This window comes from Erythrolamprus reginae, chromosome 1 (genome assembly GCF_031021105.1).
Source record: "Erythrolamprus reginae isolate rEryReg1 chromosome 1, rEryReg1.hap1, whole genome shotgun sequence".
Taxonomy (NCBI): domain Eukaryota; kingdom Metazoa; phylum Chordata; class Lepidosauria; order Squamata; family Dipsadidae; genus Erythrolamprus; species Erythrolamprus reginae.
Window position 1 is genome coordinate 133,594,952 of NC_091950.1, and position 16,321 is coordinate 133,611,272.

Below are 16,321 nucleotides of genomic sequence, written 5' to 3' on the forward strand. Positions count from 1 at the left end.
ATACTTTCAACAGAACAAGGATTTCTATAAATTTTCATAAATATGACTTTATGATCCATCCCTTGGTTCTTAATATTCTGCAAACCTACACCATTTTCTGTCTTAATTTTAGAAGTGATCTTTTTGGAAATTCTGGAACAAAATTATGTTGGAAAGACAAAACAATGTTCAAAAATCTAATTAGCATATAATATATTCACTAAGAAAGGCCCAGGCAATTTGTTCAAACTCAGGAATCATGTTGGAAAAGTACTTGAATGAAAAACATAAAAGTATTTGCATATTTATTTGCAGGTAGTTAGCCAAATCACATCATAGGGAAATGTATAGATGAAGGGAGGAACTCTAAATTGTAGCTAGTTAAAAGTAGATTTCATAACAGCTCATTTTAATTTAATCTAATTTTAACCAGCCACAATTTCCTCTACATAATCAGCTAACTTAGAAATCTTGAAATCTGAATGCAAATCTAAATCACACATTACTTTCCTTCAGATCAGTCTACCTTTGATAACAGCACAGCTATGTTTTCAAACTCATCTCTATAGCTACAAGGAATGAAAAGCATGTCTTTTTTTTTAAAGGAAGCTGAAATTCTAAAAAATTTCCAAGGAATTCATAGAAACAAACTGGAATCAACATAAAACTATAGATTATTGCTCCTTATTACTGAATCCATTAAAACGTTAAAATTTAATAAACAAACATAAGGACATAGCAAATTATAAAATGTAATTCTAGGGAGAATTATGAAGTTAAACAAAACATGATGCTCATTGCTAAGACATCACTTATGTTATTGCATCACTCATCAACAATCAGGAATTGCTGTGTCATAACAATTATTATCTAATATAGGGAGTGGAAGGAGGGAGAGAAGTCTGAATGTATTTTCAAGCAAATATGCATGTGTGTGTGTATATATAAATACAACACAGAGTGTATAGGGAGAGTCCTAGTTAATTAAGTATCCTGACTCAAGATCAACAGGTTATTCTGAACTCCTATTTGGAGTGCAGATAATATTTTCCTTAATTACTATATTTTTCAGAGTATAAGACGCACAGGAGTATAAAACGCACCTAAATTTTAGAGGAGGAAAACAAGGAAAAATGTATTCTGAATCAAATGGTGTAGTAATATATTATTTAATAAAATACCAGTGTAGCAGGATACTTTTTACAAACATGTATATTTTTTACAACCATGTACACTTTTTACAAACTTCAAACTTGACAGCTTTAAGACTTGTGGACTTCAACTCCCAGAATTCCTCCTCTAGTCATGCTAGCTCAGGAATGGGAGATGAAGCCCACAAGTTGTAAACTTGCCAAGTTTGAAGACCCTTCCACCCCAACCCCTAACCCAGAGGGTCTCCAAACTTGACAGTGCTGGAGGATGGGGAAAATGTCCCAATTTTTGCAAAAAAAGGCCATTTTTTGCCTGCTTTTTCACAAAAAGTGAGGCATTTTTGCCTTACCCCAGGAGGCTTCCCATACCCCCTTGCCCACCCCATTTTTGTGACAAACAGGCCTGGGACACAGTGGTGGGGCTTCGGGAGGCCAAAAAATGGCTGTATTTGGTGTATAAGATGCACCAAAATTTCCACCCTCTTTTCAGGGGGGGGCAGGATGCGTCTTATACTCCAAAAATACAGTATGTACCTATTTATGGAGCAAGCTAAAAAGTCAAAGAACGGGTTATATACCATCACAGAATCTAAAAAGCTGATCAGGCTGTTGGGTTAGAACGTCTATCTTGTTAGGATGAAAAAAAAGCTTTAGTCTCAACTAAAGGTCAAGCCCTGTGCTATTTGTTAGGTGGGTAGTCTCAATCTGTTCTGAGCAAACTTAGATTTTCAAGATCAACTCAGTTTGGCTACATGCTGTCAGCTAGCAGTGCTTCAACTAGAAGGTAGAAAGTACAATATCTGCAACTGTAGGTTCTCAAATTTTATAGTCATCAAATAAAGTTTTAAGACACTGAAATCTATAGAAACTGTTATCTAATTCAGCACCAAGTGATCAAAAATTTTGCTCACTTGTTAAAAGTGAGCATTTCCAGGTGCAAACAGACCCAAGAGTAGCCTACCTCACAAGTGTGTTCTCTAAAACACTGATTTTTCAACCTTTTTTGAGCCGCGGCACATTTTTTTACATTTACAAAATCCTGGGGCACACCACCAACCAAAATGACACAAAATGACACCCTAAGACACTCTTCTCTCTTTTTCCATCCCTGTCTCCTCCCCCTCATGTGTGTGTGTGTGTGTGTGTGTGTGTATACACACTCTTGAACTATTTCCAAAAACAGTTGAGGGCTGGAGGTTTTTTCTCTCTTATTCTTTGGGTGCTTTTTATCATATGCTTTAAATCAAGAGTCACTTCTCTCTTTCTTTTGTTTCTCTCTCTTTCCTCTCATTGTCTGTCTCAATTATTTTCTCATTTCTCTTTTTTCCTCCCCCTTTTTCTCTCATTTCTCTCTCTCTCCCTTCCTCTCCTTTTCTCTCTCTCTCTTGCTTTCTTTCTCTCTTACTTTCTTTTCTCTCTCTTTCGCGCTCTCTCTTTCTTTCTTTCTTTCTTTCTTTCTCTCTCACTCTTGCTTTCTCTCTCTTTCTTTTCTTTCTCTCTCTTTCTTTCTCTCTCTTTTTCTCTCTTGCTTTCTTTCTCTCTCTTTCTCTATCTCTCTCACTCTCTCTCTCTCAGCAAAAAGTTGCAAGATCGGAACCTGAGCTTCCTTCTTCGCGGCACACCTGACCATGTCTCGCGGCACACTAGTGTGCCACGGCACACTGGTTGAAAAACACTGCTCTAAAACAATACAGCAGTTAGGATAAGTATGAATTATTTGCAAGATGTTTGACCATCACACAGAAGGCTTATTTATTTAGTGCACTAAAATTTATGCTATATCCCTCACAGTTCAACCAAGTATTTTTTTTCTTTTTTCTTTTATTGCTTGTAGAGTCCCTGTGAACAAGAAGGAGACTATATACATTTTAAAATAAAATTAAGATATACAGTACTGGAGATTTTTACTCCATCAAGAATCTATCCTTAAACACCTGCATAACTAACAAACCTTAAACAGCTGTCTCAAGGACAGAGGAATTGATGAAAAAGAAAATAATGTCTTTAAACTCCTGTTAAGCAACTGCTAATGACAGACAGTCCTTCATAAGGGAAAACATGGACAACCTCATTCAGCCTGGAGACTCAGACTTTTTAGAAAGCGATTAAATGAAGCACCGTTTGTTCATTATTGCCTATGGCAACTTAAAAGCTACACCAGGATCCAGGACAGGGTGGCGGTGAAACTTCAGAAGTGATGTTATCCAGAAAAAAAACAATCCTTTGTGAAAGTTAGCCTAAAACCCATTGTAGGAAAACCACTTATTGATTGCAGCAGATAACTTTGCTTTGTCCCAAATGCAGTTTGCTTTCCTTTCCAAGATTCAGCCCAATACTCGCCCATTCTTAAGAAGCCCTGGACTCTCTTGTACTCCATTTGGCTAAGATTAATAGCAACCGTCCACCAAGTTATCTCTGGTCACTATTTAACAGAGTAACAGAGTTGGAAGGGACCTTGTAGGTCATCTAGTCCAACCCGGGCTCCAGTAGGAATCCCTACACTATTTCCAACAGATGGCAGCCCAATTTCCTCTTGAAATTTGGAGCTCTCACAACCTCTGAAGGCAAACTGTTCCACTGGTTGATTGCTCTCACCATCAGGAATTTTCTCCTCATTTCTAGGTTGAATCTCTCCTTGGTCTGTTTTCCTCCATTATTCCTTGTCTGGTTTTCTGGTGCCTTGGAAAACAGTCTGACCCCCTCCTCTGTGTGGCAGCCCCTCAATTATAGGAACACTGCTATCATGTCTCCCCTAGTCCTTTCTTCGGTCTTTGTATGTTTTAGTTTCCAGCTCCCCCCCCCTTCTTTCCACAGTGTCCTTTCCCCACCTACTAGTATCATGTATATGAATATTATTATATCTAATGTTTCTTCTTATTTTTCTTGTTGCTAGTATCATGCATATGATTATTATATCTAATGTTTCTTATTTTTCTTGTTACTACTATCATGTATATGAATATTATTATATCTAATGTTGCTTCTTATTTTTCTCGTTACTATTATCATGTATATGAATATTATTATATCTAATGTTTCTTATTTTTCTTGTTGCTAATATCATGTATATGAATATCATTATATCTAATATTTATTCTTATTTTTCTTATTACTAGTGTATCATATATATGAATATTATTATATCTTTACATACCTCCAATGTGTACTTGACAAAACAAACAAACAAATAAATAAAAATACCTGGTTGGGAAAGCGAGAGAAGGTCAGGTGCAGCAAATCCGCGCTTGCGAAACGCTTTACGAGAGCATTTGCGCTACTCTCGGTTTAAAAAGGGAAAGGCTTGCGTCCAGGTGAAGTTGTCAACCGCGGAAGGAACACCCCCCACCCCACCCAAAGTCCGGCAAAACCTCTCCGACGGCCCGACCTGTTCTTTCCCAAGTCGAGGGAACAGCTTGGAAAGGTGAAAGCCTGCCGTCTAAATAACCCAAGCAAGCGGGGAAGGCGCGAGGGGGAAAAAAAGGAGCCCTTTTTGGCAAGCCGGAAATGACAGCGCGCGCCAACTCGCCGCTCTCTGAAAAGGTCACCAAAGGGAACCTCCGCGCTTATAACTTTCCTCGCGCGCTCTTAAGCCGCTACTCTCCTCAGCCGCAGCCTCGCAGGTGCTGAGAAAGAAGGCGGGGGAGGAGGAGGAGGCCGCGCCTCTTGAGGCAGCCGCGCGGCCTGGCTCGCTGTCAAGGCAGGGGCAGCCCTCGAAGGGTTGTCCTGGCTCCCAAGTTGTCGGGCGGAGGCTCGAAGACGCCGCTTGCGAAGAGGTGGAAGTCTATGGAGGTTCTCAAATCATCCGGGTTACGGTTGTCCCAAAAGGGCTTTCTTCAGGAGGCAGATGGACTTTCTGTTGTTGATTTTTCTTTGAAGACGTTTCACTTCTTGTCCAAGAAGCTTCTTCAGCTCTGACTGCATGGTGGGGAATGGAAGGATTTATATCCTTCCATTGTGTGTATGACTGTTTTTATATTAAAGGTTTTAACCGGTTTAATCATTGGATTTGTGCTGTGCTTTGCTGTTGTGAGCCACTCCGAGTCTTCGGAGAGGGGCGGCATACAAATCTAATCAATAATAATAATAATAATAATAATAATAATAATAATAATAATAATAATAATATCCCTTGCAGACAGCTTGGTCATTTGCTATGCTGGCTGGAGAATTCTAGGAGTTGAAGTCAACAAGTCTTAAAGTTGCCAAGTTTGAAGAACTCTGTTTTAGAGGATTGTTAAAGCTCTTGGAGGTTTATCTGTATCCTAAGCAGTAATGGGCTGCTGCCCCAGGGAACGTGGACGCAGTGGGGGTAATAAGTTTATGCACTATTTATTAAATACTTAATTGTTTTTTTATTGTCCTTCCTTCTTTAGTACCTTAGTATGATCCTTAATTACTTTTAAAATAGGAAATAATTAAATAGTATGTTATACATAAACGTTTTAATCATTTAAATCACTATCTAGAACTGGATTTTTATAGCAAGTAAAGAAAATTGAGCTACTTGCCTAATCTGTTATCATACTGAACCTTGTGGGTTTGGTACAAAACCTGAAAATGTTACCGTGCTCCTCAACAAATAATGCTGTCTATCATTTGTCCTTTTTGTGGCTATTCAAATAATGTGACTTAAATCAACTGAAAAAGAGTCCAAGTACCTACTTGAAAACTTATCTTGGTCAGTAAGCCACTCCCACCCAGTCACATGACCTTTAAGCCACCCCCCTGGTCATTCCTACTTGGCCACATGGCCGGCAATCCACTTCTACCCAGCCACATGACCATCAAGCCACGCCTGCAGTGTGGCAGTCAAAATTTTGGCAGCCCATCGCCGGTACTAAGGGTCACTTGAGTAGTGCTCCTGGAATAGTTATTTGACCTGTTGCTTCCTGGGGCTTTATAGACCTATAACCTTGAGAGCTCCTGCTCTTCCAAAGCCGTGGAAATCTTGGAGCCACAATCTTGAACCTCTGTTTATGAAGCCGTAATTTGGGAAAAACGTTTCACAAATGCTACAAGCCTTCAGCTGGCACAATGATATGTGGGTGATAATAAGCAATTTTTTGCACTAGTGTCACATCACTACTGTAGAGTCTTGAGTCTCAGCATCTTTTCTTGTCTATTGATAGTGACTATGTGTCTCCAGTTGTCTTTGATCTCACACTCTGTGGGATTAAAGCAGGGGTGGTGGAATTTCCTGGTTTCACCACAATTATGCATTTGTTTCAGAATGTATAACACAAGTACGTCAGTCACTGCAAGTGTGGGATTGTCATCATAGATATATCACTTGCCCTTTACCTGCCCCCCCCCCCATTGGTGCCAATGCAGTCATCTTCCATTTATTACAGGAAAATTAAATCATTCGGTGACTATTCACTAGTATTAAAAACATTATAACTCCATGAAGATATTCTAAAAGGTGTGGTTGTCTTCTAAAATTTATTTTATTTTATTATTAGAGTTGCAAGGGACCCTGCAGGTCATTTAGTCCAACCCCCTGCTCAAGCAGGATACCCTACACACCACCATCTTTGCTATATCTCAGTTATTATAAGAGCTGAAAAAGCTTCTTGAATAGGAAGTGAAATATCTTCAAAGTAAGTCCAGTTGCCTATTGAAATAGCACCTTTGGGACAACGATGAGCTGAGTGACTGAGAATTTCCATAGATATCAGTTATAGTGTATTCAGTGCCTTAAGATGAGCAATTATATTGAATATTGAGTCAAGCGGTCATGGCTTTGTAATCTTTCAATATTGAATCAACAAGATATTTCCTAATTCTATCTAAAATAGTGGTGGGAATTAAGTATGGATATGTTGCATTGCCACAATAAGCACTTCACACTACTCTAGCATTCCACCCATCACTTCTCAGATTGGAAAAGGTTAACCATGAAAAGGGGTTAGATCCATACCTCAGATTAATAGTTGGGAGGGACCATGTAGGTCATCTAGTAGTCCAACCTCCTGTCCAAGCAGGAGACCCTACACCATTTCTGACAAATGGCAATCCAATCTCTTCTTGAATGTCTCAAGTGATGAAACCCCCACAACTTCTGCAGGCAACCCGGTTGATTGTTCTGTTAGAAAATTTCTTATTTCTAGATTAAATCTCTCCTTGATCATTTTCCATCCATTATTCCTTGTCTGGCCTTCAAATGCCTTGAAAAATAGCTTGACCTCTTTTTTTGTAGCAGTCCCTCAAATATTGAAACAATGCTATTGTGTCTCCCCTGGTTATTCTCTTCTCTAAACCAGTGTTTCCCAACCTTTTTTGAGCCGCGGCACATTATTCATGTTTTCAAAATTCTGGGGAACACTGAAGGGGGGGCGGGGGGGCTAAAGAAAAGTTTGGACAAAAAAATGTCTCTTCCTCCATTTCACTCTATTTCTCCCTCCCTCTTTCTCTCTCTTCCTTCCTTCCCTTCTTTCTCTCCATCCCTCTTTCTTTCTTTCTTCCTCTCTTTTTGCTCTCTTTCTCTCTTCCCTCCTTCCCTCCCTCTATGTCTTTCCCTCTCCCTCCTTCCCCCTTTCTTTCTCTCTCTCTCTTGCTTTCTTTCCCTCTCTCTCTCTTTCTCTCTCGTTCACCACGCCAGCAACAGAGAGAAAAAGAAAGAGCGAGAGAGAGACGGAGAGAGAGTGGAGTGCGCAGCAGCCATCAGCCTCCTCGCCCTCCCAGACGTCCCCAGCGCCCGGCCTCGCGCCGCCTCCCGTTAGTCCGGCCGAAAGCCACACAGTCCCGGACTCCCGGATCGCTCGCTTCTCTGGCCAGCGCGGCGCTTTCCTGGGCAGATGGCTTTGCTGACCAGAGAAGCGAGTGATCCGGGAGTCCGGGACTGTGTGGCTTTGCGCCATGAAGAGAAAACGGCAGCAGGGAAAAGTCGGCCGTTTTCTCTTCATGGCGCAAAGCCACACAGTCCCGGACTCCCGGATTGCTCGCCCCAAGGCAGGAGGCGGCGGCGGAGGAGAGTGGGCGGATCGGGCGGGCAATGGGGCAGGGCGGAGAAGCCAGGGGCGCGTTTGGCCGGAGGCACCGTGGGGAGGCAGGGGCAGGGAGGTGCGGCAGTAGGTGCCTCCGGCCAAACGCGCCCCTGGCTTCTCCGCCCTGCCCCATTGCCCGCCCGATCCGCCCACTCTCCTCCGCCGCCTCTCGCCGCGGCACACCTGACGGTGTCTCGCGGCACACTAGTGTGCCGCGGCACACCGGTTGGGAAACGCTGCTCTAAACTATTCATGCCCAGTTCCTGTAACTGCTTTTCATGTTTTACTCTCCAGTTCCCTAATCATCCTTGTTGCTCTTCTCTGCACTTTTTTCTAGTCTCAACATCATTTTTTATAGTGGTGACCAAAACTGGATTCAGTACTCTAGGTGTAGTCTTACTAAGGCTTTGTAGAGTGGTGTTAGTACCTCACTTGATCTTGATTGTATCCCTAATTTAATGCTATTTAGGATTAAATTGGCTTTTTTGGTTGCCCATGCTGGCTCATATTTAGCTGTTTGTTCACCAAGATGCTAAGATTCCCCCTCAGTTACTGCTTTTAAGCCTGGTTTCACCCAATCTATGTGTACTTTTGGTTTTTCTTGCCTAAGGTTAAGACTTTACTTTTCTCTACATTGACTTTCATTTTGTTATACAGTGTTCCCTCGATTTTCGTGGGGGATGCGTTCCAAGACTGCCCGTGAAAGTTGAATTTCTGCGAAGTAGAAATGCGGAAGTAAATACACTATTTTTGGCTATGAACAGTATCACAAGTCTTCCCTTAACACTTTAAACCTCTAAATTACAATTTCTCATTCCCTTAGTAACCATTTAGATTATTACTCATCACGTTTATTTATTAAAGTTTATTTTAAAAAATATTTATTAAAGGCGGACAAAAGTTTGGTGATGATGTATGATGTCATCGGGCGGGAAAAACCATGGTAAAGGGGAAAAAACAGCAAAGTATTTTTAAATTAATATTTTTGAAAAACAGTGGTATAGCCGTTTCGTGAAGTTCGAACCCGTGAAAATCGAGGGACCACAGTATACGGCCCAGTGTTCAACTGTCAAGATTCATCTGGATCTGGAGTCTAATATCTAGTGTGTTATTCTAGTGTGTTATATATATTAGTTATTAGTATCATCCACAAACTCAGTCAGATGGAATTCCTGCGTTCCTTATTTGATCTTCATGGCTAATGCAAATTTAGGAATAACATGGCAATAGTGACTTGATGAGGAATCCAGGGAAACTGAGTAACACCTGTGACTTAATGCCTAATGGGTAAAACTGTGTAGCAAGAGCAATATGACCATAGTGTAGGACTACAGATCAAAGAAGGCATCTTGGATCCATCTGGTTTGCATCTTGCCAACTGGATTAAACATCCCTGATTTTCATAAAGTATCAAGTGACTAATGGCTATACAAAGCATGAATAAAATGCAAATCCACATTTCACTTCAATAAGTTTAGAAATTATTTTATTAGAGATACATTTTAAAAGAATAAATAGCACATTTCCAGTAAAACACATAGAAGAAATGAATTGAGGGCATGGGTAATGCAAAGCATGAAGAAAATTAACTCAAGAATGACTAGGATAATGCTTGATTAGTTTTCCTCATGGTATTTATTGCTTTATTTTAGTTGCAAGTGCTAAAAATGAGCTATTGCAATTTGACCAACAGCATCAGATCATGATCATCTACTCCCTAAATACAATTGAGTTCTTAGGTTGAATTTTCTTTTTTCTTACAGAGTGCATTTTTTGCAAAGAGATTTTTTTATTTGGCATGTTTGATTTATTATGGCTTAACCTCAGAGCAAGGTAAATCAGTTGCTTCTCACAATGATTAGCTCAGCCTTAGTAGTGTGGACAACTTAAGAACCATTACAGAATTCAAAATAGGCTGGTCAGAATGAAAACAGCAGAGGAATCCAAACAGTCCTCAACTTACAATCATCCATTTAGCAACTCCTTTGAGATTTCAATGGCACTGAAGATTATGACTAATGCTTGATCCCCATGGTTACATGATCAAAATATGGCTGCTTGGCAACCAGCATGTATTTATCACAATGGCAGCATCCTTGGATCATGTAATCATCATTTGTGACTTTCCCAACTGGCTTCCAACCAGTAAAGTCAAAGAAGGAAGCCAGATTTTTTTTTCACCGACTGCATGATTCCTTTACTGATAAAGGTGACTCACTTAACAACCAAGACAACATGGTAATTAAATTGGCATGATTCATTTAATAACCACGATGCTTAGTAATAGAAATTCTGGTCCCAAATGTAGTTTATAAGTTGAGGACTAGGGAGATGCCCATAAAGGTAACAGCCGCCGCAAGCTGTAAATGGTTTGGCTTTCTAAAAGAAAAAAAAGCACTGTGGAATCTTAAACCATGCAATTTAACAAGTCAAGCTTCTCTTTCATCAGCTTCTGATGTAATCAATTGCTGCTTTTCAACATGACCAAATTTCTATCAGCCAAGTCAAGCTGGCTGATGTAAGTTATCAGTTTTTGTTCAAGAGTTTCAGATCTGATACACCAATTTCTTTATTTCTTTTTAAAAAGAAATTAGAACTGGGCTGGTGGATACTTCGTTGGTTCTAGCTTCTATTTTCTTTTTATTATGAACGAAAATCAGTTGGGAGCATACACTACTTTTACATTTTAGAATTAAAAGAAAATGTGTTTTTGCTGTGAAACTCCAATACATATTGCAATACCAGTTTTTGGCACTAACATTTAAGTTACACTTTTAACATCAACATATAAATTTTTTAAAAAATTACATTTTGTTTTATAAAACTATTTTCAAAATCCTGATTATCTTCAAACAGGTAAGATATTGTTAGTTAAAAAGAGGGCTGTCTAAATTACAGTGCAGTGTATTAGCAACAAATAGAATCCCAGCATTACAATAGCTGCATTTGAAGCAGCAATAGCAGCTTACAATTTTTTTTTTAAAAAAAAGACTATATAATTGTGCAATACATTTCAAAATAGAATACAGTGTAGAATAACTTAGCAGTTAAAGACATGCAAACACTGGCACATTTTCATCTAAAAGACAACAAATGACATTCACATTGTAGTTGTAAGGGGGGGGGGGACTCTGGCACCGACTAGAATTCAAAAGCAAAATCATGCTTTTCCAGCTATTTCACAATACAAGAACATTTTCCTCTAACAGAGGCTACTTCACAAAATAAGCAGACAATTGTGTACTTAACAAGGGAAAGTATCTAGGCTATGGATGTCAAACTTACATCGTCACGGCAGCATCACGTATCTGGCCTGTGAGCCAGGAGTTTGACAGACCTGATCTAGACACTGTTGTATTTTATGTGGGAAATCTGAAGTGATGTGATACCTATGGAACATATTTGGGTTAAGATAAAAGGAAGACTCCTTCCTCAGAGTTTTATAAAGGATCTTTTGCCCAGAACTTTTCTCTTAAGAGACATTGCTACTAGAGGAAACACTTCAACTTTGCATATCTCCTGTCCTCATTTATTTTAAATCATACTTACAATTAAATATTTTATTTATTCATTTATTTAGACTTATATCTGCTCCTCTCCTGACAGACTCGGGGTGGTGAGGAGAGCATGGGAGAGGAGGCATGAATCTTTGTATGTCACAGCTCAGTCCAAAGCAATTTTAACAGCGTTTCTTAATAATAATAATAATAATAATAATTTATTAGATTTGTATGCCACCCCTCTCCGAAGACTTCCTCCCCTCCCAAAACAATGTCTACCTTTGCTCAGCCTCTTCATTTTAATATTAGTGAAGAGAGACACTTCCTTTTCCTCTGCACTATGAGTTGGTGGCTACTGTACTTACCTATACATAGTAACATGGGAAGAAATTATCAAAATTCAGTAGTGAATTTTAGTGACCAGGAACTGGATTCTGTGGAAGTGCTCTGAATGTTTTGCAATTTGCTACTGCTGCTTATATTAAAAGGAAATATTAGCAGATAAAATAGTGTTGCCACCCTAAGTATTTATGTAACGTATAGGAGAGCCACTGTTCATTGCCAAACTTGATGACTCCTCCCATCCTGCCTGGCTGCAAATATTCATTCTTCATAGCTCCACTTCTCCCAGGGATGTGTAAAAGGAAATACTGGTGCAGAGATTCAAAACAGGCTCTTGTGCCAAATGAGTACACCACAAAGGAATTTTTTTTTCTGACAATGAGCCTGTTTTTATAAAACCACTTCATTCAAAACTGATTTTTAATATTTGCGCTAGTAATTTTTACAAGTGAAGGCATTGCTAGAAATGCTATTTAACTCCTTGTATTTTGCTCCTAGGTTCTTTTCCTGGAGCAATACACAATATCCTGGTTTCAGCCACTTTCAATAATACTTTTTCCAGAAAGAAAAGCATGTGTACTGTATCACATAGGCTTTGCTAACATAGAACCACTTATCGCTCATAATACTTAAACTTCGTAGTCTGTCGTAATCTACTAAGAGAACAAATACACTGTATAATAAAGCATTATACTTTTTGTTCTCTTGTAGTATTTAAAATTGTAGAATTAAAAATTCTATTATTATTAACTTATTTCTAAGCAATTATTATGTCTCCCTCTCTCTCTCCTTCCATCCATTGTGTTATCTTTGGAATTTAACAGATAGTTCTGTACTGGGAGAAAAACAGAAATGTCATTAAAGTGCAAAGAAAACCAATCCTTTTTTAAAATCCAAAAAACAAATGTACCTAAACTTTTTTTCCCTGCAGCATTAAGCATTTCAGTCTATAATGATACAAAATCATAACAAGCACTCTACATAGTATCTCACACATAGTGGCCAGAAATGCGCCAATATTACTATATGAGTGCAGCTCCTGTTTTCTGCCATCATAATGAATATTTGCCATGCTATATATACACTAGCAGGAAGAAAACAGCAGCAGTGAATGATGAGATCAAGTATGGTGCTGGTGATAATTAACGATAGACACAAGATAGTTGGTATGAGGCTATTAGAAATTAACCAGAGTGCTTCATCTTATGCATATATGATAATAAGTAGCTGCTATAAAGAAGGCTTATGAAAGAAATGGATAATGTATACCAGGTCTGCTTCTTGGGCTATGTGTCAAGGGGAAAATACTTCTATGCTACATCACCCCGCCAACAAAAGTGCGTATAGTCAAAGCTATGGTTTTCCCAGTTGCAATGTGAAAGTTGGACCATAAGAAAGATTGAGCACCAAAGAATTGAGGCCTTTGAACTATGGTGCTGGAGAACAGTCCTACGTATCCCTTGGACTGCAAGGCGATCAAACCGGTCAGTCCTAGAGGAGATCAACCCAGACTGCTCTTTAGAAGGTCAGATCCTAAAGATGAACCTCAAATACTTTGGCCACCTAATGAGAAGGAAGGAGAGCTTAATGCTGGGAAAGACTAAGGGCAAAAGAAGAATGGGATGACAGAGAATGAGGTGGCTGGATGGAGTCACTGAAGCAGTAGGTGTGAGCATAAATGGACTGGGGGATGGTAGAGAACAGGAAAGCCTCGAGGAACATTGTTCATGGGGTTGCGATGAATTGGGCATGACTTTGTAACTACATTTTTTTTTCACAGCAACTGAAAGAATTAGCTCCACTGGTTTAGCATGAAAAGATTGAAATAAGACTATACCTTCAATTTTGCTCAGCAGAGTGCCATTTTAATCTAGTGGTTCAGGTACCAGGCTAGAAACCAGGGATTGTAAATTTTAATCCCATTTTAGGCATGAAAAACAGCTGGATGACTTTGAGATAGTCACTCTCAGCAAGCAACATTAGGCTCAGGTGACAAACTGGTCAATTAATTCCTATAATCTGAGAAAAGATGGACCATGTACTAGTGGGGGAAAAGTGCTCAGAAGGAAAACAAACCAACAATTTCATTCAGCTTGCAAGCCAACTTTGTTCCTCCTCTTTATGCAATACCATAACATTCAACACCTGCAAAACTATTACCTTCTTTCTGGCCTTCAACTTCAGACCCTGTTTATTTCCATTGCAAGGCAATTTCTACAATTCTTCTGAGCAATCAATGACGTTCCAAAGAGGCCACATTCACCACCAACACAAGTGATGTGGATGCCACAAGCCAACTTAAATCCATTTAGATCAGAATATATTCTGGATTTTAAGAGCTTCATGTTCCTTTGAAGCTAAAATCAAAAGCCCTTTCTTTCTCAAATAGCCAACTAATCCAGTCAATCACAAACCATTTCAAACATACATTACGCTGACTTGGCTGTTGCTATCCTTCTTGACATCCTTCTGCAAGCTGTTAAGCTAATTAAAATTACTGGGAAACAGGGAAAAAATAGTGCATCCAAACGAGATGGGACTGAAGTACATATTTCAAGACTTGTAATTTTTTTCTCATCTCTCAGGAAAGAAGGACCTAGAAGACAGTAGGCTATGAATCCAGGTAGTGTAAAAATTAGTTTTTCTTATACATGACAAATTTACAAAAAAACATTACAGGAATTATAAGGTTTCTCTACTTAGAGTGAAAATTTAGGACTGCATTTGGTTTAAGAGCTAATTTGGTAGCTCTTGCTGGGTTTTCTTCATAACACAAAGAAAAATGATCCCGAAGGACTTGAGTCTTTAAGAAACAAAAGCATGTTGCAATATTGATTTAAAGCAAAGTGGGTTAAAAACCAAAGCTAGAATCCTGATGATGTCCTCAGTCGTCTTATTATAAACAGTCCAAGAAAATCTTTTCAGTTCAGCCCAAGCATCAACCATTTCTGTTGCAGTTGTCCGGTTATTTATGCCACTGTCTCCCAGAAAATATGGAACGCCCAACACATTTTGGTGGGTATTTACATTGTGCCAGTCACCGGCACAGTTAAGGCATAATTGCCTATTTTGCTATCAGTACCCTGTCTGAACTGTGAGGGAAATCCCTCTCTGATTGTTAGCAATTCATTAGGAAACTGCCAAATGTAGCCACTGCCCACCCTCTTTTCCCCAGTCAGATTCTGGTGGTTATATTAAAAGAGCTGAAGGCTCTCTTCTGTGCAGCTTGCTGGTGGATGTCTCATCTGCAGCCCTTCTGATGGGAAGATGGAGGCCTGCAGGTCCACATTGATGCAGAACAGCCCCAGCATCAGCTGGCGCTGGTATTCTTCCCATTTTGTCATAACGTCTGTGAGCGAGAGACTGTTCCTTAGCCATTTGGGCAATGCTTCCCCATAAGCCGTGCACAAGGGGATAGGTAAACTCTGTGTTTTTCGGAGTTCAAGATGGTAGTAAAGCCTAAGAGAGAGAGAGAGAGAGAGAGAGAATTAAAGTTTGCCGTGCTATTTTAGTTAAATATTATTTAACATACCGTATATACTCGAGTATAAGCCGAGTTTTTTAGCCCAAAAAATGGGCTGAAAAACACAGCCTCGGCTTATACTCGGGTCATTGACAAAGTCACCACACGAGGGCGCCATTGCTTGAGCCAGAGCAAGGAGGCACCAGCTTTTGTCCCCTCTCGCACGCTGTAGTTCCTCTCCCTAGCTCAAGCAAATGAGGCAGCCATTTGCTCCAACCGAGAGTGGAAAAAAGCAATGGTGAGTAACTATTCCTTGCTCTCTTTGCATTGCCCTTAGTCGGATTAAAAAGGCCCCCTGCTGTCAGATTCTCCTCCCCCTCCTTTGAAAGGATTTAAACTGTTTAAAAAATGGTATTTTGTGGTAGTTGCTGTCCTTGCTTGGATAGGATCTAATAATGTGTTATGAGGCAGAGCTAGACAGGAATTCTTTTTCTATCTGTCTATCTTTCTATCTATCTATTTTTCTATCTGTCTGTCTATCTATGTATCTATCTATCTGTATCTATTTCTTTCTATCTATCTATCTATCTATCTATTTTTCTATCTGTCTGTCTGTCTATCTATCTTTCTATCTATATCTATCTGTCTGTCTATCTATCTATCTATCTATCTATCATCTATCTATCTATCTTTTTCTATCTATCTATTTTTCTATCTATCTATCTATCTATCTATCTATCTATCTATCTATCTGTATCTGTATCTATTTCTATCTATCTATCTATCTATCTATCTATCTATCTATTTTTCTATCTGTCTGTCTGTCTATCTATCTTTCTATCTATATCTATCTATCTATCTGTATCTATTTCTATCTATCTATCTATCTATCTATCTATC

At 39.3% G+C, this 16,321-nt stretch overlaps 2 protein-coding genes across 3 annotated transcripts in view; both read right to left on the reverse strand.

Moving 5' to 3' along the window:
* The window catches only part of CRACR2B (calcium release activated channel regulator 2B), a 43,651-nt gene extending 38,884 nt beyond the window's left edge, over positions 1–4,767 (reverse strand). Inside the window, exon 1 of one of the 2 annotated variants that reach the window (XM_070765301.1) lies at positions 4,332–4,767. The gene's annotated coding sequence lies outside the window, so the exon portion shown is untranslated. The remainder of the gene's footprint in view (positions 1–4,331) is intronic. The other variant, XM_070765308.1, reaches the window with a different exon arrangement.
* A 4,818-nt stretch (positions 4,768–9,585) lies between these two features.
* PNPLA2 (patatin like phospholipase domain containing 2) overlaps positions 9,586–16,321 on the reverse strand; it is a 62,035-nt gene continuing 55,299 nt past the window's right edge. Inside the window, exon 9 of the mRNA XM_070765327.1 lies at positions 9,586–15,417. Coding sequence (XP_070621428.1) covers positions 15,153–15,417 — 265 coding nt within the window. The 3' untranslated portion in view covers positions 9,586–15,152. The remainder of the gene's footprint in view (positions 15,418–16,321) is intronic.